Source organism: Aulonocara stuartgranti (genome assembly GCF_965226115.1).
Source record: "Aulonocara stuartgranti genome assembly, chromosome: 10".
In the NCBI taxonomy this organism is placed as follows: Eukaryota; Metazoa; Chordata; class Actinopteri; order Cichliformes; family Cichlidae; genus Aulonocara; species Aulonocara stuartgranti.
In genome coordinates, this window is record NC_138946.1 from 11,592,433 (window position 1) to 11,615,120 (window position 22,688).

At 42.7% G+C, this 22,688-nt stretch overlaps 1 protein-coding gene across 7 annotated transcripts in view; it reads right to left on the reverse strand.

Moving 5' to 3' along the window:
* The window catches only part of rapgef6 (Rap guanine nucleotide exchange factor (GEF) 6), a 145,040-nt gene that overhangs the window by 60,272 nt on the left and 62,080 nt on the right, over positions 1-22,688 (reverse strand). For 4 of the 7 annotated variants that reach the window (XM_082548880.1, XM_082548878.1, XM_082548877.1 and 1 more), the window contains 2 exons: positions 21,374-21,517; positions 20,130-20,147 (listed from right to left, as the gene is read on the reverse strand). In XM_082548880.1, coding sequence (XP_082405006.1) covers positions 20,130-20,147; positions 21,374-21,517 — 162 coding nt within the window. Of the gene's footprint in view, positions 1-20,129; positions 20,148-21,373; positions 22,358-22,688 lie in introns of those variants that run through there. The other 3 variants (XR_014279251.1, XM_082548876.1, XM_082548875.1) reach the window with 1 other exon arrangement.

A 22,688-nucleotide genomic window follows, 5' to 3' on the forward strand; every position in this document is an offset into this window, starting at 1 on the left:
GTCTGAGCCCCTGAGGAAGGTGGGCCATGGCCAGGTCTGCCGGATACAGGAGGGAAGGCAAAACACTGGGCTTTAATACTGATACAAACACATGTGCACTTAAACATACACGCGCACAAAAATATACCATACTGGCCCTCCTGAATTAACAGATGCTTCCTGCCCAGCAGCCAAATCCACAGAGCTTCACACACACACAAACACACACATACAGCACGGCCCTGGCACCCCTACAGGTTGACCCAGAGGCCACTTTAAGGGGGCAGCTCCACCCGTGGTTCTCTTTTGGTGTTTTTGTTAATGTTGGATCCCGTTCCACTCTGTTGGCTCGCACACACCTCAGCCAAACAAACAGAACTAACTGCAGTTTTAGTACCGCAGGAAATTTATTCTACCTCACAAAAACAATGCTTAACAGTAAAGCAAGTACATGCAAACGACCTGCTCTTAACGTCTGAAAAAGTTATTCCCATTTTTATATAAATCTAAAATCATTTGACTCCATTCTCCTGCCACAACGCAGGCTACAGATGTGGATTTGTATTTCAGAAAAGGGTTTTTACATTTGTTTAAATATTCAGTGCCAAAATATTGATGTGCAAGGTGGCTGTAACAATGCCTGAAAGCAGAGGGTGGGGAGAAAAAAAAAAAAAGAAAGACCTTAAAAATTCAACTGAAGTCAAAAGAAATGAAATGTCAAGTCAAGTGTTACTTTAGTTTTAAACAATTTAACTCCTACAAATTAGAAATGCACAAAGGAGGAGAAAATCTTCCACGATCGGCCTCATCATATTTTTTTCCACCCATTCGGGGTTCCCATTTCTAAATGCTTCCCTGCACTCTCCCCTCTCACAAATTCACAAAACAACCAACAGCATATAAAAACCAGCCACATGGCAATCACCCATTTACCCCGTGTTGCATTTATAAATGCCCTTGAAAATTATCCAGTAAAGGCTCTCTGGATCGGCAGGCGGACGAGGGGGATGTGGATCAATAGCAGTGAAATAATGGGAGCAAGTGAAATTGAGTGGGTGGGGGCCATGAGTGGCTGAAATATCAGCACTAGAGTGTGTCTTGTGTGTGTGCTGAGGGTGTGTAGTCTGGCAGTTGTACTTCTTTATATATACAGGTGGAGTCTGTATATATAAAATGAATGTTTTTGCATATCTCTTGTATGTGTGTGGTTACTGTTCTGTGCATTTGCGGGTGTTAAAATGCATACAAGAGTGCAAATCTGCTAAGTTCATAGGTCACATGCACGGCTGTAGATGAGGACACGTGATAAGTGTATGCGCGTGTGTCTGTGTGTGTGTATTTTATGCACAAAGTGTCTCACTTTCACTCCTTTTAATGCTGTAATGTTGACCAGCTTCGGCCAGTGAATGCAAACAGGGCCTGAGTGGGCTTTTCACTCTAAAATTTCAGCCTATCAAAGCTAATGGACAATAATTACACCATTCAGGATACAACACAGGCCCTTTTATGCCACTAACTACTAAAACACTCAATCCCAGAGCGCTCCCCCGCCCCGCTTACTATTACATGAAAAAGAAAAGTGTGGTAAACTACTAAGAAAGCAAGTGCTTTTCCCTTGAGCTGCTTCACAACAGCTTCAACTTTAACATCACACTGTGGTGTGTCGTCATAACCATATCCTGCATTGCAAAAAGGTAAACAGCAGCGACAGTGTGGTTAAAAGCAAATCAGTAAATTGTGAAAACCCGACAAGAACAACCTACCAACCAAATCCGGCTTTAAAATAGCATATAAGTGCACGCGAGCAATCAGTCAGTTGTTTCTGAGTGAAAAGCAAAAAAGATGTCAAACTCAACGAGCATGCTTAGAGTGTCAGTTTGTACCTGAGAGGTACAAAGTCCTTTAATGTTCCATTGGAACAAGTCGGAGCTGGTCCTCAGATACACCAGCTTCACAGCTTAAATGGCAGTGAACAAGGCCCATGACTGACACATCCAACTGCCTACGAGTCCTCGCAGTGTACATCAATGCAGAGATAAGAGTCCATTTGAACTCTTGCAGTGACACTGGTGTCGATGGGAATGCCACATTACCCACAAAAACATCTATTCTTTGCAGAAAAACAGAAGCAGACTGAATGCAAGTGTGAAGTCTATCTAAATAACCACAGAGTCCACATACGGCTCAACCTGAGTGACCATTCTGACCAACTGAGTAATAAAATATGTCATTTTTATCTAATCTCAAAAAAGCCAAGAGATCCAAATGCAACCTGAAACCTTCATTTTTCACATGGAGAATGATTCAACAGCATGATGACTTAATAACACTGTACAGCATGCTCACAAGTCTGCAACCGCTGCTTTTCTAGTTTTAAGAAATCTTCAAGATTTCTATGAGACACGCTTATGGAAATGAGAAAGAAGCAATGCGTGTTTTTGTTTACAAAGGACTGAAGAGTAATTTATGGCTTATGGGAGGTGAGTAGGGCATGGCTTGGCTTAATGCAATCCATATTGATCTTTATCACCCCTACTTCCTGTGCATATGATATTCTAGACCTCCCCTGGTATGCTAAAAGCTCTCTCTCTCTATTGTTGTCTCTAACTCCAATTCTCCCTCTCCCTCTGCCTTTGTCCCATCGTCTCTCTGGCTCTCTCTCTGGATGCCCCTCCTCCCCATCTATTGAGCTTAAAGGCCACATTACCTTGACTGCCTGTGTGAATTCTGTCAGTTCGTCTATTAGCCTGTCTGCGGGGCGGAGGTCAAGGAAAATCTGTCAGGGCCAATGTGAAGAGGCAATGGCATTACCTCACCTGGCAAAGGTCATGCTCTGAGAGCATAAAAATGGTTTTGTCAACATATTCGTGTACCAAGGGAGCCATGGCTCATCTATCTAATGCTTAATATTTCATCTGCTGATCTCATGATGCAGAGGACCGCAGTACAAAGAGCTTTTTATCATCGACAGCCATTCTGACTTCAACATGTGGGCTGTAGGACATACTAAAAATCAAATATTTATTTATGCTGAAATTTTGGTCAAAAGTCATTAAAATCAAGTCATTATAGGAAGTGTTTAGAAACTCGTCTCTGCAAAGCATTTTTATTTCGAATATGACACTAAAAGTAGTGTTAAACTGATTTTCCAAGTTCACGTTCATACATGGTGGTAGGAGTGCTGGAGTCCAGCCATGAGTCTATCACATGGCTAACAGTGTGACGAACAACATTCACACTCATTTTAAATCACAAATGTATCCAACAAGCATGTCACTGGGCTGTAGGTAGAAACCAAACCCAGAGAGAAGCCACACAGGGCGAAGGTGGGAACAGGGGAGAGCAGGAGCTTTTTGTTTTTGGGGACTGTGCTAACCACTGCACTGCTGTTTGTTAAGAATTCGTGCCATATTTTTGGCCCTTGGAGGGGGAAAAAAAAGAAAAAGAAAAAAATGTTGAAGGTGCTCAGTTCCTAATCAGCCTTGCACGGATGTCTGGGCATGAAGCCACAGCACTAAGCAAAGGGTCAATAGACTGCACTGACGAATAATTAATCTCCGCATTCCACTCAATAGAGTTTCAGCAGTTTAATATAGCCATCTATCCAGTCTGATCTGATGGTGACGGCAGATCAGTAACTGTAGCTAAAACATATATCATATAAATCTTACACAACATGCAAAGTATTTTGAAAGGTCTATTTACATCAGTTTAAGGTCTTTCAAATCTAATTTGGACCCTGTTAAATTTTACTAAACCAGCCATTCACTTGATCAGTCCCATCTTGCGTGATAACAAGTTAGTGCAGTTTTCCTGTTATTGCTGCAAATAAAGTATGCCAGATGCTTCGTCTCCCTACCTGTCCATCTCCCTGACCTGCCTCGCCTGGGTCTGAATGCTCTGGCACTAAATCCATCATCCCACGCTGGCTCTCCCCTACCAATGCCTCTAAAGCCCCATTACTATTCGACCCAGCATGGGTCCATACAAGCTGATTATGTCAATGTTCGGCAAGATCCATTGATTGCTGAGTGAAGCAAATGCAGCAGTCTGGGTCAGCCACGAGTCTGGACTTGGTGGCCTATGCCAGAGAAATCTGCAGCTGAGGAGGAAATTACTTTCAACCTAAGTTATGTGCTTGTTTTGAGTACGAATCCTCTTATCAGCAATGCGTGACATTTCCTGTTTCAATAAGAAAACTTATCTCATCTAGTACAAGTAAACGAATAAAAAATAAAAAAAATAAAAATATATATATATATATATTTTTTTCTTCACACCACAGCGATCCAGATGGGTAAAACAGCACTACAAGTTGGAGGAAACATGAGTGAATCTGATTTTGAGCGACGGCAAAAAGGAGTCGAAAGAACATACGAGACCTTGGAAGGTTAATAAGTAAAGGGTGGGATTTGGTGCAGAAACAGAGAGCAGAGGTTGGTTTTAGAAGAGTTGGTGTGATTTATAAGACACTGAGGTGCACGTGAGTGAGGATAAAACCCAGCAGGGTAGCAACAGAAGTGGCAGCGGCAGCATCAGGATGACAACAACACATGGGCCCCGTTATTGACGTGTTAATAATAGATGCAGGTAGAGGGAGAAGAAGAGGTGGACAGGCAGAAGAGGATGGAGTCCCTGAGAAAGAAATGAAAGGGGCAAGAGGAAGACATCAGGAAGTCCTCTCGCTAACAGAAATGAGATTTAAAGATACAGTGAGAGAAAACGCAAGTGACAAAAAACAACAACAACAAAAAACAGAGGAAGCTGAGACAGCCCAACAGAGAACTCATGTAAGCAGCAGGGAGGTTCAGAGAGTTCAGCAGCAGAACATTTTGACAAGTCTTCCAGCATCAGGAGGATGTAGACTGAGGTTGTGTTCCGCTGGGATGAGCAGGATGTGATTTAAAGAGACAGTTCATCCAGAAACACTGTACAATAAAACTATAAAATCCAAGTAAGACTTTGAAAGCCCCTTATAAAGCATACCACTAACTGCCTTCTAAAGGTGACTATGCCCCCCTCCTCAAAAAAAGACCTCAAGCTTAATGTTCAGGGTGTTTATTGGAGTAAGTAAATAAATCTAGGCCTTGATCCCTCAGAAGAGAAACCCAAAGAACAGCTCCACTGGCCTACATTTGGCTGCCTGTCATCTGATGCCAAATTTCCAGCCACTCAGTCAATATTTCAATAACTAACCCTCTGATGTTAGAAGCTGGAGTAAGTGAGCATGGTAAGAGCTGCTTTTTGGAATAATACTGAAAAAAAGACACCTAACATGGCAAAATAAGCTGCTTAGTTTCCATTGTAGGTCATTCACAGGGGTTCCTCTCCAAGTCTGTAGTAATCCAAGCTGGAGACTGTAAAAGCCAGCTGGCAGCTAAGTAAACCTCAGTGATTTGTTTGAATTAAATAACCTACGCTATGTTTTTGGACTCTTAGATCTTCAGTGGCAGCCCAGCTTGTTCAGCTATCGGGGCTATTAATTGTGTTTAGGCAAATTAAAATAGGGACTCGCCATAATTCACTGCGAAGCTGCATGGACTGCACTGGTGCTGTAGAGGCCGGTGAATCATTCGAGATGAATCCGAGATCACAGCAAGGAAGGAAATCGCCAATCCCAGCCTGTTCAATAAAGCCAAAACCTTTCAAAAGGAGGCTCACTTCTAGAGAAAATAATTGGCTGCCTTTCTGAGAAGGACATCAATTCTAAAATTGTGAAACCCTCTCGTGGACTAAAAGTACTTTCTTATACTCATTGAGTTATTCTCCTATCGCTCTCTCTCTTTCTTGCCTTCTTTCTTTCTTTTCTGGCTGTGTTCTTTATCTTCAAATCACGCCCTGCCCCTTTCCTCATCCCTTCCTCCCTGAGATCTCACGATGGATGAAATTACACTGTCATAAGGAGGAAAAAAAAACCCAACTGGAGTCCACGCTAACACTTTCGATTTGCTTCTGTTTCCTTTAAACCCCACACGGCCGTGTCTGTGCACTGCAACTGCACCTTCAGAAAGAGCAGTAGTAATAAGAGGAACGAGGGAAATTTAATTAACCTTTGCAAAAGGTGGGCTCATCACAGACGCCGACCAATTAAGTACGGACTTCAAACGGGCCACGCTGGATGAAACCTTAACAGCTGTAGATGGAGGATAAATTAGCTCTGCGTGTGCAGCCGGTAGAAGGAACAGTAATAACATCCAGATAAACAAGCTAAGCTGCTGCAAAAACAATGATAATGAATCCCTAAAATGCTAATTAACTAATATTTGATTAAAGCAAAAACCCAATCAGTGGTTTAAATGAGTAAACAAACCAAAACAAAACAAAAAAATCCCCTTAAGCGTCATGAATTTGTTATATTTACTACTGATTCATTAATTGTGACTAAAGTTTAACGACTATATTTGACTGATCAGAAACAGACTTGGCAGGATAACTGACATTAGCCTGAAAAATCCCATTCCTTCAGTTCTCATAAAATACAACCTAATGCAAGGAAAACTATGGGAAATTTGAAAGTGAATACAATGCTGCCATTAAGTAGTGTTTACATGGCTGCGGGGGTTGAGCTATCATAATGTGAAAGGAGCAAAAAAGGAAAAGAAAACCCTCCAGAATTAGATTTTAGGTTTATGTTCAGCAGAAGATACATTATACCTTGTAATCAGCAAGCACTCCGTGTAAAATTTGGAACACACAAGGAAGGAAAGGCAATAAAGAAGGGTAACAAGGTATTTAAGAGTTTGTTCTGTACTATGTGTGGTTCAGATTTAATGTGTTCTCTTAGACTTAACATCTTCTCGCTTTATCCCCTTACATCTCCAGGGACCTAATTATTACTCATCCAACTGAAAGCATCTACACACACACACACACACACACACACACGCACACACACACAATGAAGCTGAGGCTTTCAGCACCTAGACTCTTGCTCCCAAAGAGACAGACATATAAGGTAGAAGGTACAGTCATTCTGCTGTGAACAGAGACATCAGATAACCCTCTAGGTTCTTTTTTTCTATTATTCAAATAGAGAAAGAGAAGAGAGAAACAAACAATAGAACAGAATTGGTACTTCACTGCACTGTAGCAACTCTCCTCACCAAGAAGTTCACCAGGAACAACCTCCAGCCAATTATCTTAAGAACTTCAAACTAGGACATGTAATTGTTAACTATACAAATAGCGACATCATTACCAGCTCAGTGCCGACATCAGGGAGGCAACATACAGACCAGACATACCAGATCAGATGGCTAACAGGTATGCACCGACTGAAAGAAAAGCACCAATAAATGTCATTTTGCACAAACCAAGGACTCGACTGCTTGTAACTTTACACGGAGAGTTTTTCGCCATAAAGACAAACAGTTCAAGGTTTTACAAATAGTGCATGTGCGCTTTCATGTTTTAAATAGTGCAGTCTGGCTCAACACCTTTACACCAACACCTGCAATTATGATATAAGCCAAAGTTTAAAAAAAAAAAAAAAAAAAAAAAAAGCGGTATCAAAACACATAATTTACAGCAACATATTTTGGAAGCCCCTCTGATCCGTTTGCTCTTGTTGTTGCAGCTGCTGAGAACAATTCAATATTTGGTGCAAAGCCAGAAAAAATGCCTCCAACAGATCAAAGCATCAAATGTAGATTAATATCAGGTTCATTCTCCTGGCTGACTGAACACTGTCCAAGCAAAAGGAGGCATATCCCCACATAGACACAAAGTCATCTTATTTTTTGAACTACTGACACATTTCTTTAGCTTTATTCTGTGCATATTATTAGCTTTTAAATTCCTCCTTGAAAAAGCTTTGGCATGGTGCCAGCAGTTGTGGCTATCAGTCATTTTCAGTGCAGAACACTGGTTAAAATTCAAATTACAGCCACATGCACAGCATGCAAGCGTCTCTAAACAGATAAAATGCATATGCATATGAATCGAGCTCAGTTTCTCTCATCCACACCCAATCTTTCGCTCAGTAACACACACACACACACACACACACACACAAACACGCACATGCACACACAGAGGCGGCAGCATCCTAAGCCAGAGGCACTGGCCAAAAAAGGGATTACGACATCGCTTACTTTGGAGGACCACGGCTGCAAGCAGTTGGCATAGCAACGGACCAGGAAAGCCATTTCCACAGGAGGGAGGGTGCCAGCGAGGGGAAGTTTCCCCTCGTTCACCAAGAGATGAAGAAAAAAAAATGAATAAGTAAAAGAAGGGCAAAGGCTGACACCACGCTCTTTGCTGCTGTGGTTTATTTAAAAAAACAAAAAACAAAAAACCCTTCCTTGATTTGGCCGTAAAAAAAACCAACAAAAAAACGGAAGCCTCACTGGATGACTGTCAGATATCACTACAGAAAGAGACTTAAAGTCAACGCAGATCCATTCATATGTCACGCTTTCTCCCTCCCTCTCTCTCTCTGTCAAGAGACTGCAACAGAGACGCTGATAAACCTCAATGAAGAAGAAAAAAATTCTGCTGAATACACAAAACTGAATCCAAAGGAGAAGGAAGTTGCATGGCCAAAGATAAAGCCGTCCAGTTCAATATGCAAGTTTAGCAGGTTTGTCTGTCAAAAGTCCAGAGCAAAAACTCATTAAGTCAACTCTTCAAGATTTCTTTTACTTCTTTAAGAAGCTCAGATTTCCCTCCTCAGTAGATGAGCCAGCGTTGAATTTAAGAAAAAAAAATGTGGGGTAAAAAAAAGGGGAGGGGGGCTTGTTTGTGCATCTGCAGCCCCCTGGGAAGGAGCCTCTTGCCAGGCTTCAAGTCATCCAAACAATGCCCCCTTCACCTCCCAAAAGCCAGGACCGATGCCTGCAGCTCTCTCTGATCTTCATTCACTGCCTGTCAAACTCCTCTCTCTGCCCCTTGCAACTCTTTCCTGCCTATAAAGCTCCAGCGGTGTAAGTGTGTGCCCAGCAGTGCAGCTCCATGGCATGGGGCCAGTGATCCTGCTCCTTGTACCCCAGCTTTAAGCTCTCCTCCTGGGTTAGCGCTCACACCTCAAACCGGCATTCCTCATCCCCCTCCCACCCGTGGAAAAGAAGCTACTGTGGATAGATGCTGCGCTTTGGAGAGCCAGCCGCTAATGGGGAACGGAGGAGAGAGCGAGCGCGAGGGGAGGGAGGGAGAAGGGAGGAGAATCCAGCTGGAAAAGAATGACATCACCTGTGCAGCGAGGGAGGGAGAGAGACGGGGGAAAGGAGAGAAAGGGATGGGATGGGAGGTGGCAGGGATGAAGATAGCAGAGGGAAACTGCATTAGATGTATTGGCTGCTGAGCACATGTGGATGAGAAAGAGAGAGAGAGAGAGATGGACAGAGAGGGAGAACGGGAAAGGCAGATAGAGAGGAAAGCGAGGGAGCATCTTTATTGATCTGCTGGTAACATAAAGCTGAGTGTATTGAGGCAACCCCCTCCCCTTTGTGAGCATGCCGCATAAATTACACAAAAAAAGAGGGGGGTGGGTATAAATCAGATTCCCTATCAGATACAACAGACAGGCACTGGCTGTATTTTGCCGAATGTGAACATGTGACACAATAGCACAAGGCGATAATAGTTGGGTTTTTTTTTCTTTTACCTCCTTTAAAAAGCCCCCGCATCTAGAAGATTTGTGACACAGTAGAAAGAATTTGAGTACAAGGAAATACACATTAATCACAGATAACTCACTCTAATACAGTACACTGCTGGCCAAATATACTGAGGTAATAAAGGCATTAGACTGAGCAGAACCGCAGCTGTAAACAATTTGAAGCAGACCTGGTTCTGACAGGAACCACAAATAATCCTGAGTGGGGTTTATTCTACTATGCATCAGATGTGGGATACCACCCAAGAAAGTTGGAATGACACAAGTATTTTTTCAGGTTCTAATCAAAAGGCGTACAATACATGCAACCTCAACAACTGGAAGCCTTTTTTTCCCCCCAAATCAGCTCCTAATTAGAATAACAATGCTTTTAATGACAGCAAATGAGGTGGAAACTTTAGAAAAACAAATTGAAAACCCACGTCATGAAACAGCGCTTTGTTTATTTTGGGTTTTTTTTCCTTTCATATTTCAATAGTTGTGACTCAACACCTCAGGGGTACAAAATCCTCGTTTTCTCTGGATTCTGAAATGTTTGCATTGAGTTTCTTTTTCTATTTTAATGAAGGACACAGTTAAAAATCTCATAATCTAGTTTTCTTTTCATATTTACATGCATCTCCTAAGGAAGCTGCAACAAGTTCAAGTGCCCAGAGCATAATTTTTAATAGTCAGAAAATTTAAATAAGTTCAATTTTTGAAAAATAAAGATCCATACAAACTCAAAATACAAACTCCTTCTTTTTACTCCAATTTATTTATTTTTTGTACCTTTTAAACTATCCTATAAAGACACTTTTTAAAATTGTTTTAAACCGCATGTTCTGCAGGATCAAAGATGTCAATACTTTCACATGCAACATTTGTTTCTCTAAGATGTGTGTTTATCTGTGTTTTTCCACACCATATATCATATATCAGCCTGTATACTGTAGCGGTTCTGATGCACAAACAACGATGAGCCAGCGGAGGGAAGATTTGAAAGCAGGAGACATTAGGAGCTGTCTGAATGGCCGATTCTCCTCGAGCACAGGAGAGATGCCAGCTTGCATCAGACACATCAGAGAGCTGAGAATCTTTCTCGGCATTTCTCCCTGTTTTTCTGACCTTCCTCCCTTCATTATGCTGTTCGTTTTTTTTATGTCTGTCTACATCACCCACTCACTCCCTCTCCACGCTCCTATTTTTTCCCCCCCTGCTCGCTGCTGTGAACCAGGATTTCTACCCTCAATTCTCCCTCCTCTGTGGGTGTGCATAGGAGGCGAAACACACCTCCCAACTAGGAATGACATCATCGTTTTAATCGGCAGCCAATCGGATGGAAGCACATGGAGCCCAGCCTTCAGAGGAGCGTTATGTACACAAGAGAGACAGAGAGGAGAGGGGGGGAAAAAAGAAAGCTTGAAATGGATAAGTGGGCAAACAGAGGCATATACCGGAACAGAGGGATAAAGACAAAGACACAGAATTAAGCCTGAAGTGGACTAAAAAGATGAAATACACAAAGACACACAGAAACACACAAATAGACACACACCCTATAACCTCCACCTCTCCACATGAATGAAATTACCGAACACTGACTGGATTAAAGACTCTGGGACTAATGGAGGGCTCTGTCTGTGAGTGTTTACAGTGTGTGTGTGTGCGAGCAAGAGAAAGCCATGATCCGACAGCATGTGTGTCTCAGTGTGTACGAGCTGCAGTCTATCCCCTTTTGAAGGGTAGCATGCGCAGCACTACATCATCTTCTTAGCTTGGCCTCAAAAAAGACCCAGCACTAATTAACACACACACACACACACACACACACACACACACACACACACACACACAGCTGCAGTTATTGGTGTGTGTGATGAAATATAAGTTTTCTTTGTTTAAGCTCTCGTGGGTGTGACGGGACATACTGAAGACAGTTTCAGACAATGGTTAGAAGCAATTAGCACTGTTGCCTCACAGTCCAAAGACATGATGTTAGAATAACTGGTGAGGCAGATCAAGCGTTGAACATCTACAGAATAAAGAACTGTTTGAATGTATGTACAAAACCTCAGAGACCGTTTAGACATGTGCAGAAGGACCGGATAAAGGATGCTGAAGAAGGAGCTGCCAGGCAAGAGGAAAAGAGGAAGACCACAGAGGAGATTCATGGATGCAGAGAAGGAGGACATGCAGAAGGTGGATGTGAGAGAGAGAGGAAGATAACCTGCTTAGAGGGAGAGGCCAAAAGGAGAAGCAGCAGAAGAAGAAGTAGAGGAAGAAGAGTTTAACGTGGCTTGTAGTCTGAAGTGGTTTGAGTGGTCAGTACGATAAGAAAAATACTACATTAATGCCAGTCCAGTCCACATTTAGAGCAGAAATACAGATTCATTAATAATCATTAGCAACTAAACTTTTGATGATGTGTTTATCAATAATTGAGGGAACACATTAATTCTTATTATTAATCCGTTTATCTATTTTATTTCATGTGACTCAGGAGAGGAAAACAAATCTCTGCTGCTCACTGAAAAATATCAGCTCAATCTTGTGGCAGTTGTGGTGTGTTAGATGACACAATGGCAGGAAAATATATATAAATGACACTAGCGTACAGTAAAATTCAAAAAGAAACTTTCAATGAAGGTTGCAAGAACCTGGAAACTGCACATAAGTCCTACAAGTCAAAGGATGCAAGCTGAATGTAGTAAAGTCACCAAAAGGTTTCCTCTTCAGTAACATTCACTGTAGTCACTCTGAAATGTAGCACTCATTCAATCATGCTTCACTCATACTGAAAAATAAAAAACAAATAACTCAAATTCTTCTTCTTCTTCTTTTTTTTAATAATACTCGCTATTCTGGAGATTTGATAACCTGGTGGGTTTGTGAATGAAGATAAATAAAAATACATCCACACGTTTGGAAAGACTTTCATAAAACTTCCATAACAAGAAAAAGTCCCACATAGCAGCCTGCAGAAGCACACCATTAAGCACTTTCAAAACAAGACAAGTTCAGAGGAGTCGTCTCGCCGTGTGACTCATTCAGCTCAAACTGAAAAAGAAAAAGTAAAGACGAGCGCCGTAGTCTGAGCACGACTTCTCAGACGACCGTTTACTGTAACTGTACATAGATGTGGAATGTGTCTTCAAAACACGGAGCAGGAAACACGTCACGCAGGAAACGCTTCCTGGAACAGCCGGGCTGCGACTGAGTGTCTGTGCGTGTGTGTGCAGCTGTCTGGTAAGGTAAGTGCTTTCTGGATGAGGCCCAGAGAGAAAAGTGAGACAGAAAACAAATACTGGGATGGATCTAAAGAGGCGGAAGATGTATGAGTGAAGACTAGAGAACGATGCAGAAGGATAGGGGAAAAAAGCAACACAGAGAAAATGAGAGATCAAAGATAGGAAAAGTTTTAAATCTGGAACATATGAGTAACTCAAGCACTGACTAAACACACTCACAGAGGCGGTGTGTGGATCAGTGATTACAGAGCGGGGCCCTGTATCTGTTTTATCATTCAGCGTGATGCTACTGAGAAAAATGCCCCGTGGGACACTACACACTAATTTGTATACACATGCATCCCAACAGAGAGCGGTCATCTGCATATGTTGTCTTCAGCTAGCTTGTGCTCACAGCCGATCAGTTCTGCCAGTCTAATTAAAAGGAATCCATTGACTAAAGCTGCTGCAGCTCTTTAACACACAGACATGTGTTCACAAAGAAGTGCTGAGTTATTGAAAGTTATTGGCCGGTGCAACCAATCAACACTGCACAGAAACATCAGCGATTAGTTCACATTGACTCTGTGCCTTTAGTTGCTATTATAATGCCCCCTCACACCAGCTAACAGGGCTGCGCCACTGCTCGAAATCAAGTCTGATCCCTTGCTCGTATTCAGCAGGACACAAAGCGCAGCAAGTCGCTTGCAGACAAACAGACACACGCATTCAAGTATGCTGCACAGAGACTCAATTAAGAGAATCTGCCTGCTGCAGCCACGCGATCATGTGTGTTGCCGTGCGTGAGCACTCAGCCCCGTGTTTGCCTGTCTGTCAGAAAGACGGGACAGGAATTCCTGCTATTTAAAAGGGCCCTTCCCTTTCCGACTTGTCCCTGCAGAGAGAGGGCCGACGGCGATTGCAGTGTAGAAAGCCTAGGTGCAAAAAAAGAAACCAATAAAAGGACAAAAACGGGAGTGAAATCATAGAAAGTAGCTGCAAGAGGTAAACTTACAAATGTGCCAGATAAACTGGAAGCACACACTTTGTTTTGACCTTTAGGTTCACTGGGGCTGTGAAACCTTGAAGCGGAGGCTGATGCGACGTACACAATGGGCGAGCATCATCATCATCATACAAAGTAGGAAACGGAAAAAAAAAAAAAGAACTCGAAGGTCAGTACTGGAGACATACTGACAGCAACCAAGAGGAGACAGCGAGTCAGAGAATAGGACGCGAGAGGAAAGAAAATGTTTGAGTGTGGGTGAAAGATTTAGACAAACAGGAGCGTACAGAGGAGAAGGAAAAAGGAGTTGAGGAAGAGTGAAGCCTTTGTTTTTCCTCCAGAATGTAGGTTGTGTTTTATTTTAGCGCTCGGCACCAATTTATTTCTACTGCCAGGACACTTTGATTCTGTTCCCCTGCTCTGGTGCGGAGCCTTTTAGACAAAATGAACTGTACAGAGGCTCAAATGTCCTCCAGTTCACACTGCCTACCTTTACACATTAAGATTAAGTTATAAACACTCAGATCTAGTGAGAGCTGATGAAAATCGAAAGTGTAGCTTGTGTTTAATTTCTAGGAAAGCATAAAAAAAAAGGGAAAAGCCCCCAGAAAACATACACAGTAAGGTTAGATGGGGGGCGGACGAGCAAGCAGGAAAGATGATGGAAGGGGAACCGGTAGGAAGAGAAGAGAGAAAGGAAAGGAAGGAAGGAAGGAGAGCTGGAAGGAGGAGGAGAAGAGATGAAGCAGAGAGAAATACGGCGCGAGAGTTCAACAAGGTTGTCATCTTAGTGCTGCTGATGTAATCCCTAAAATTAGCAGCAACAACAGCCGCAGACAGTGCCCCACTGGTACACTGTGCTGCCCAGCATACTATACTCCGCATGTACGCGATCACGATGTCTGCCGACGTTTGAAAGCCAGTGGAAATAAATGCCTTGTACTTGTTGTGTCATGCTAAGAAAGCGGGCATGCAGCTCACAGAAAACCTGTGTATTCGTGTGTGCTCTGTGCATAACAATGAGTGCAGCGGGACTCCAGCAGCAGCAGGAGGGCCGGGGCACCATTCAGCTCCTTCAACACTTAGCTGAGTCAGATTTTGAGGACGTAAACAGAGGACTGCTGCACCCTGACGGCTATTTGTGTGAAAATATGTCACTCATTAACACTTAAATAACTTCACAAATTATGTTTACCATTTACCCCAGTTAGTCTTCTTCTCACTCCTTTGGTCCCTTGTAAAATCCCCACTTCTGACCTTGCTTTCCCCTCACCCCATCCTCCCACTTCCTTCACTCCCATGTGACCTTCCCACAACCTTACCTTTCTGCCTCAGCTCTCCATCCCCACAACTTACCGCTCCACCTTCAGCTGCAAACCCACTCATCTTTTCCATGAACTGTCAACCCCTGTTTCACATTCCTTGTTCCTTCCGTAACCCCTCTGCTTCATTTCAGCCGACTTCTCATGCATATATACAAGATCTCACAATATCTTTTTTTAGTCCCTGTTAACTTATCATTCCATTTGCTTTTCACCACTTCATGCTTGTCATCTTATGCCTACTTCTGTTTTCCCATTCTGCTCTATCCTACCTGCCCTCCCCTTTCCCCTCCCTCTTAGGTATTTTTAAAGGTTGCTGTTATGGCATCTCTGCCTTACAAAATGTGCGAGAGTGAGAAGACATTTGACAATCTACATCAAAATAAAGCTGTCACTCCTCTCGTCAGGAGGATTCTCTTTCCTTGGCTGCTGAATGCCAACAGGATTTTCGCTTGCCCTTTACAATCCTGTCCTGCCGATTATTTATTTGGATACTTTACTAAAAGGAAAAATTAGGAGCAAATGTAATGTGGCAATGATTTGAATTATTACAAATAATTTGGCATAAGAGAATGCAGGCATCGTGTATTTTTATGCCTTATTGATATGTAAATGGGGGGAAAAAATGTCAGCATATCAAGCTAAATAGTTTGCATTGCAAATATGCTCTAGATAAGAAATCCACGAAGGTGCCATAACGGACGTATGGACATTTAAATCCACAGATGTGAAGCAAAACTGAAAAGCCAGACACATCCCCGAAACATTATGAATTAAGCATACACATGGCACACGTGAGCTTTGCGAAACCACGCACGCAAGCACACTAATGACAACAAAAACCAAGCCAGGAATATTATCGGAAATTTAACAACTTCATCAGTGTGCAATGCCAAGCAAAACTCTGCTTGGTGAGCTAAAACCAGCCTGTTGGAAGTTAGAGAAATTTTCCCCAGCCAAGGAGAAAAATCACAGAAACTTCCAGGCCTGGTTAGCAGACCCGTCTAATCAAAAACAGCAACCAAACATGAGAAAGCATCTTTGTGTCGCCTCATCTTAGTGATTTTCCAATCTCAGGGGAAGGTGAAGGATGATGCAGAGCAATACTTCTCACATCCCCAGGTTGACACTGCTATGACAAAGCATGTGTATGAGTCACACCTAGTCACCGCGTGAGGAATGCAACCTTAGATTTAACCTGATTCTAAGCAGTGAGGTAACCTAAGTACTGCAGCTGCATGACAAGCACAAGCTCATCAAATTGAGTTAAAATGATACAGCTGAAGACGACATCACCGCGTTAAAGTCACTCCTAATGGACCATTAAACGGAAACTCTATAATATAATGAAAGTCTTAAATGGGTAATACAATACAAACAATTTAATCAAGCTTTTAAGCAATGGGAGGTGTGTTTGTAAGAGACAAAATTTGTTTTCCTTACAGCCAAATCACACAATCACCAATAAATAAAAAATAAGGCCCAGCAGTCAAAACTGCATCTGTAATTTTGTATAACACAAAATACTGATAGAGGTGTACGGTCCCAAGTGGTGCTTGTAGTCCACTCAACCAGTTAACAGTGTAAAAAGAGGAAATAAATAACATTCATTCATGTCTAGCTACACGTCACGCTCAGTGTGGGTTGCTGCAATTTAGGAACAAGACTGGTGCGATTTGCTCCTTCCTGTGTGCAGCGCCTTCCAGTAAAGGCAACCTGACAGTGGAACGTGACTACAATAGTCTTAAATACAACTTTAGGCTTCAGGAAGCTGAAGCTTTCAGTCTTCCCCCCCGTCTAGAGGAATTAACAGTAGTACATCAGTGCCCGATGTTTCTCGTTAGTAATGCAGTTTTGCATACTCGGCTCATTTTTAGTGTGAGATTAAAAACGAATGCTAACGTGTTTTGTAGAGTGGAGAGAAAAGGAAAAAAAGAAGAAAAAGCAGCAGACGTCAGACGTTTTGCCTCCAGGATGTTAAGTAACCACAGCCGTTGCAAGAGACGAGTGTTTCCGATCTGTTGTGTAGCGACACTCAGCAGCTGAGAGGATGCTGCTTCATGCTCCAAAAGCATGATCACAGTTCACACACATAGACAGTGACAAACGAGCCCCAAGACAAAATGTTCAAAACAAAGATTTTGAAAGCAAATCGAATGTGCCAAACACCTGCACGTGGCAACCTGCTTTTATTTTTTCTGAAAAATCACGAGTTAAACTGAGAAAGTGGCCCAACTGGTGAGGAGAAAAGAAAAAGAAGCATAACAACACTCTCCTGATTTTATTCTAGTGGTGAACTGTGCAGATGGCTGAACCTGCATCATGTTAAATTAATGATCCCGGGGTTCCATGGAGTAGCCTGGCTCTAAAAAGCCCATAGAGCAGGTTTCCCCCGCAAGGCAAATGAGGTGATGGGTTTATCTATCTATCCTGCCCGGCAGGAGAAAGGCAGTAACCCGGTGAAGCATCTGATGTCTAAATGAAGTGACTCTGTATCTGTGCAGCATGTGAATGTGTGTGTGTACACGTGTGTGTGTGGGGGGGTGTGAATCTGAGTCATCAGTAAATCCCAGTGGTCTGTTATAGTAATAAGAGAGCGCAGGAGCTTCTGTCTAGCACCTCGCTGGCAGAGAGGAGTCAGGTTTCTGGATCAATCGCAGCCGTATCAGTCATCACACAGAATAAAAGAAGTAACAGTGGGTAATAAAATAAACATCGATCTCACAGACATTTATCTTTCTCTGCCTCTGAAACTTTAAAATTTAAAGCCAGTAGACCAACTCATTGGTTTGATTTATAATAATTACTGTAATTATTGTGTTGCATTCTTCGTTTAGGAGAAATACCCCTTTTCGGGGTTTTTGTGAATCATCTTTTTGGGCTCGTCGTAATTCATAGCTTCAGGAACTTCATTCACTCCAACAGAAGCTATTAAGAGCGAGCAAGACACACCAGACACCAGCACAGAGCAGCGATAATGGATTACTGATGTTATTATGGTTCAATAAGGCCTCTAAACAACATCCTCTGATCCACTGCCAGAACCACAGCGCTGCTTTGAGCGTGTGTATGTGTGCATGTACAATATGCATTTACAGAAAGGGGTTTTATCCTCATGCTGTCACTATATCATCGCAAATGGGAAACCAGAAAAAAAAACAAAACAGAAAACAAACAAAAAGAAACAGAATCCCTGTCTCATATTTGTAAGCAGCCACCAACTAATCAAGTTAGAGTATACATCCATGTCTGTCACGGCTTGACCTTTGACCTTTTAGATAAATAGTGTCAGCATTTTATCAAGTTTCCCTGTGAGAACAGGCGTCAGCAAGCTTTTATCACATAAAAGAGCCACTTTTGAGCAGATTTTGACAAGAACACTAAAATACCAAAATAAAAATCCTAACAGACCAGCTGCGGATAAAGCATACCGACGAGCCTCGTCACAGCGTTGGCAGCGAAAGCAAAGAAAGCTGTCCACACATTTTTAAACTCTCTATTTACCTCTTCAAACCTCTTAGGATTTATTGGAGTTCAAAGTCAGCTGAATTCAGGACGAGCTATTTAAGTGAATACATCTGTGTTAGCTGCTGCTATTGAGGTTCAGAGAACTTAAAAGGCATCAAGTGACGGATGTGGGCTATGATGCAAATAATAAGTGTGAAAATATAAATATCAAAACCTTTTTTTGTTTTTGGTTTGTAAACTAAAGAGCTTTACAATTTCAGATTGTAGAGAATTACTTACGATGCTAATTACAAATGATCAATATCGACCTCTGTTTACGTCTTTGTTTATCTGTCAGTGCCACACAAAGTCACTGGAGATGGGCCAAAGAGGCGCGTGCATGTTCGAGACCCCTGTTACAGACACTTTTATGCTACCATGTGATTTGATTTGTGGCCACAAACGCGTTGACATGATCATCATTCAAACCAGTAAGGCTCAAATCCAAGTGGATGTTTGTGCCCTCGTAAAAGGAATCCCTGTTGTATCATATACATAACAATGGGAAAGACGTGAGGTCACAGTGACTCTGACCTTTGAGGACCAAAATGTAATGAGTTCATCTTTGAGTTCGGGTGAACATTTGCACAAAATCTGAAGATGTACCCTGAAGGTGTTGCTGAGATGATGTGTTCGCACAAACGGAGCGCACGGAAAGACAGATGGATGGACAGACGACGTGAAAACATTACTCCTCCGGCAACGGCCATCGCCGGCGCAGATGCATTAACATTACACTGCGTGCGTCTCACAGGAAAACCATGGATGATTTTTTCTTATTAGCCAAGCTGCTTTACAAAGGGAAAAGTGTCACCTTTAAATCCTGACCCAATGATCAATCAGCAAATCAATAAACCTTGTTCTCCACAGCAGCAGACACAGAACTTAAGCTAACATGTCTGTTTCATCTGAAGCCAAGTAGAAAAGCCAGTAGTACTTCTAAAGCAACTCCTTTATGTCACAAATGACGACTGATTTGATTGGACTATCGGGGCATAATAAGCAGGGATTTTTATTATTATTTTGTGGGGTAATGTGTGGAAATTTCCAACTTGTGCCACCGACAGCCCTCATCGCACAAAACAAATCACAAGTTTCCACTTTCGAGGGACATGTGCCAATGATGTGACTTCCATCTGAGGGGGAATCTGAAACTTACACTATTACATTAAACCCATCTCTGCCTAGCAAGGCAATGTTGTTCCCGGCATGCATCTGTTAATTCCTCTGTCTGTTTATTCCTATCTGCCACCCACAGTGTCAGCAGACAGCGCAGTGTGCATGTGTGTGGCAGCCTCTAAATATGACGACGAAACCCCCCCACAGGACTGCCGGTTTCTAAACAGGTGCCTGAACCCAAAGTGACTCATATAAACAGCCATGCACGCTCAAGCACACTGAACACATACATGACAGAGACATGAACACAAAACGCCCAACACAGACAGACACACAGGCAGAAAAGTTTCATGTCTTGTATTTCATCCTACCTGGTTGTTGACATAATCCTGAGCGGTTGCATGAAAAGGGAAGAGAAACAAGAAATAGTCACAACAGCAAATTATGCAAACTACGTCTTGTCAAAGTGAAATTAGCACAACATAAGACATCATTGTATTCTTAATGAACAAAGGCAAGCGCACCACTGTGCAACACATGTCAAAGAACAACAATCCCTTGTGTCAGTTGAGTCTTTGCTGTCCAATATTGCTCCAATTCCATGCACTCCTAAAGTAATTCTCTATATTTCTCATTTGTTTTAGTCCTGCTTCTCTGGAGCAGCGCTGCGCTAGCACATCTGAGCAGATAGCCTTTACATAATAAAGGGCAGTCACAGAAAAGAATGTGGTGGGATTCGGCGACGCTGAAGGCTAGAAATGTAATTTTAAAAAGTGGAACAATCACCATGAGACCACAGAGGCAGGTAGGGTCGACAGAGGACGCTTTAAACTCTGCATTAAGCCCCGTCGCAATGCTCCGGGGAGCTTTGCACGAGCTGGGAAAAGTGTGCATATGACCTGAGTGTGGAAGTTCGTTTGTGTGTGCGCGCCTCTGTGACTGTGTGTGGCAAAGCGTGGCTTCTAGTGATTAGTTAAAACTGTAACTGACACACTTCTGGCCACAGTGATGCTATCGCAGAGAGGGAAGTTCCTACACGCTCAGCTTTAATACTTTTCCTACACAACTTTGGTTCAACAGACCTTCAGAGAAACGTTGTTTTTCCTAACAAAATTCAGCTTTTATGCACGTTAGACAGCAATGCCTCCGGCATTTGTTTTCTCTGTGGCATTGACAAATAAGTTAAATACCAGAACAATGCATGCAAACTGCGAAACAGTGTTTCCCCATACGCTTTACCATCCCCCTCTAGCTTTATGGTGCTTTTGTCATCTTATTCTTTAATTCATTAAACCAAAACTTTATTGAGAATGAACTGCTCTCTGCACACTGTGCACATCACAAGGATACTTTAAAACCGAAGCTAATGATTATAGTTGGGGTGTCAGCAAGCTTCAGAGAACCAAATGTGTGAAGATCTTTAAAGGACCCTGAAAAAACAGTAGTTGTTTAAACATATAAAACCCAACCAGCCTCAGTGTAAGCGATCTACTGGAAAGAGGCAAAGAGTACGTTTTGATTGCCTTCCCACTTACACAGAAGCAACATGTCAATACTGTAAATGCTGAGGGTGGTTAGCATTAGCCTTTGCTGTTAGTAAAGCTTTTATTCTTACCGTGTTGTAGCTGGCGGGGTCTTGGCCGTCTGTGATCAGTTCCCGCTCTCCCCTGGGGTTGACCCTTCTGAAGCGCCGTCTGGACCGCCGTTGGGAACCCTCTCTCTGCAAGAAGCTGTCGTCCCCCTCGCTGCCGTTATCCACCTGCAATATACAGGGAACACTCTGCTCAGAGCAGAAACTTTGACGGGATTTGCCCCCACAACCTTCGGGTGTCTGGGGGTAGCTGGAAGATCGATCCTCAGCGTATGTGACCTGAGAGCACGGCTCAGAACAGCTACGTTTCAACAGTTCAGACTTCTGGATCTTAGGGAGTGTGTTCAGATTGTTATATTCCACATTCTGGCTGTCAGATTCGGATCTCTGCTTCTTATAACCCAAACTTTGGGTCTTAGATTCTGTGATGCTCTCCAAATCTGAGTTGTTATCCTTGAATGCGTTCCCTTTCTCCCCCCGTGGCTCTGCTTCGGGTCCTAGGGCTTCTGGGATCTGGTCCTGCTCTTCTGCTGGCTCCTGGTTGAACATCCAGTTCTTCCAGAGCGCAGAGAGCCGGTGCCAGCGGAGCACACTCATCTGGACTCAAGAAGGGGACCAGAACAACACATAAAAGCAGGAAATACCACAAGGGGGAGAAGGGAAGAACAAGAAGAAGAAAAACAGCGGGGAAACCCTTTTATACAAAAGATGAATAGAAGTGCAGCGTCCAAAATTTAAGACAAGGTCCAAAATCCTGGGGGATCCCACGACATTTCATCCTCTGGGTCACTCCTCCAGAATAAGAGAGAAAACAAGGCAAGTAAATTAAATGAAGAAACAAACAAATCGACGACGAGGGCAGAAGAACGAGCGCCGCATCTCCTCCTTTCTCAAACTTGGCGAGAGTAGTCCTCCTCGAGACAGAGTTCATCTGCTCGACATGTTGCATACTGACAGGCTTGCTCACATGGTCGCTCGCTCGCTCTCTGACTCTGTATGACACGCGCACAAAGCACACACTGAGCCACCAGTTTCCTCCAGGAAACCGTAAATACACAAATATCCCCATCAGGCAGGAAGAAAAAAAAAAAGAAAAACAGCAGAGCACACAGATTCCGGCCATACAATTCATTCCCTTTTTGTGCGAGTCTGTTGTAGGAGGAATTTGTTTTCTTTCTTCGTTGCATAATGCTAAGTGAAGTCAACAATCTTATTATCCCAGCAATGAACGGACTTTTTCAATAAATAAATGATGTAACCCAGCTCCTCTGCCTTCATTTTCTTTCCCAAGGCTCTTGGATTTGTTTTCAACTTAGCTTTTTAAACTTTTTTTTTTAAA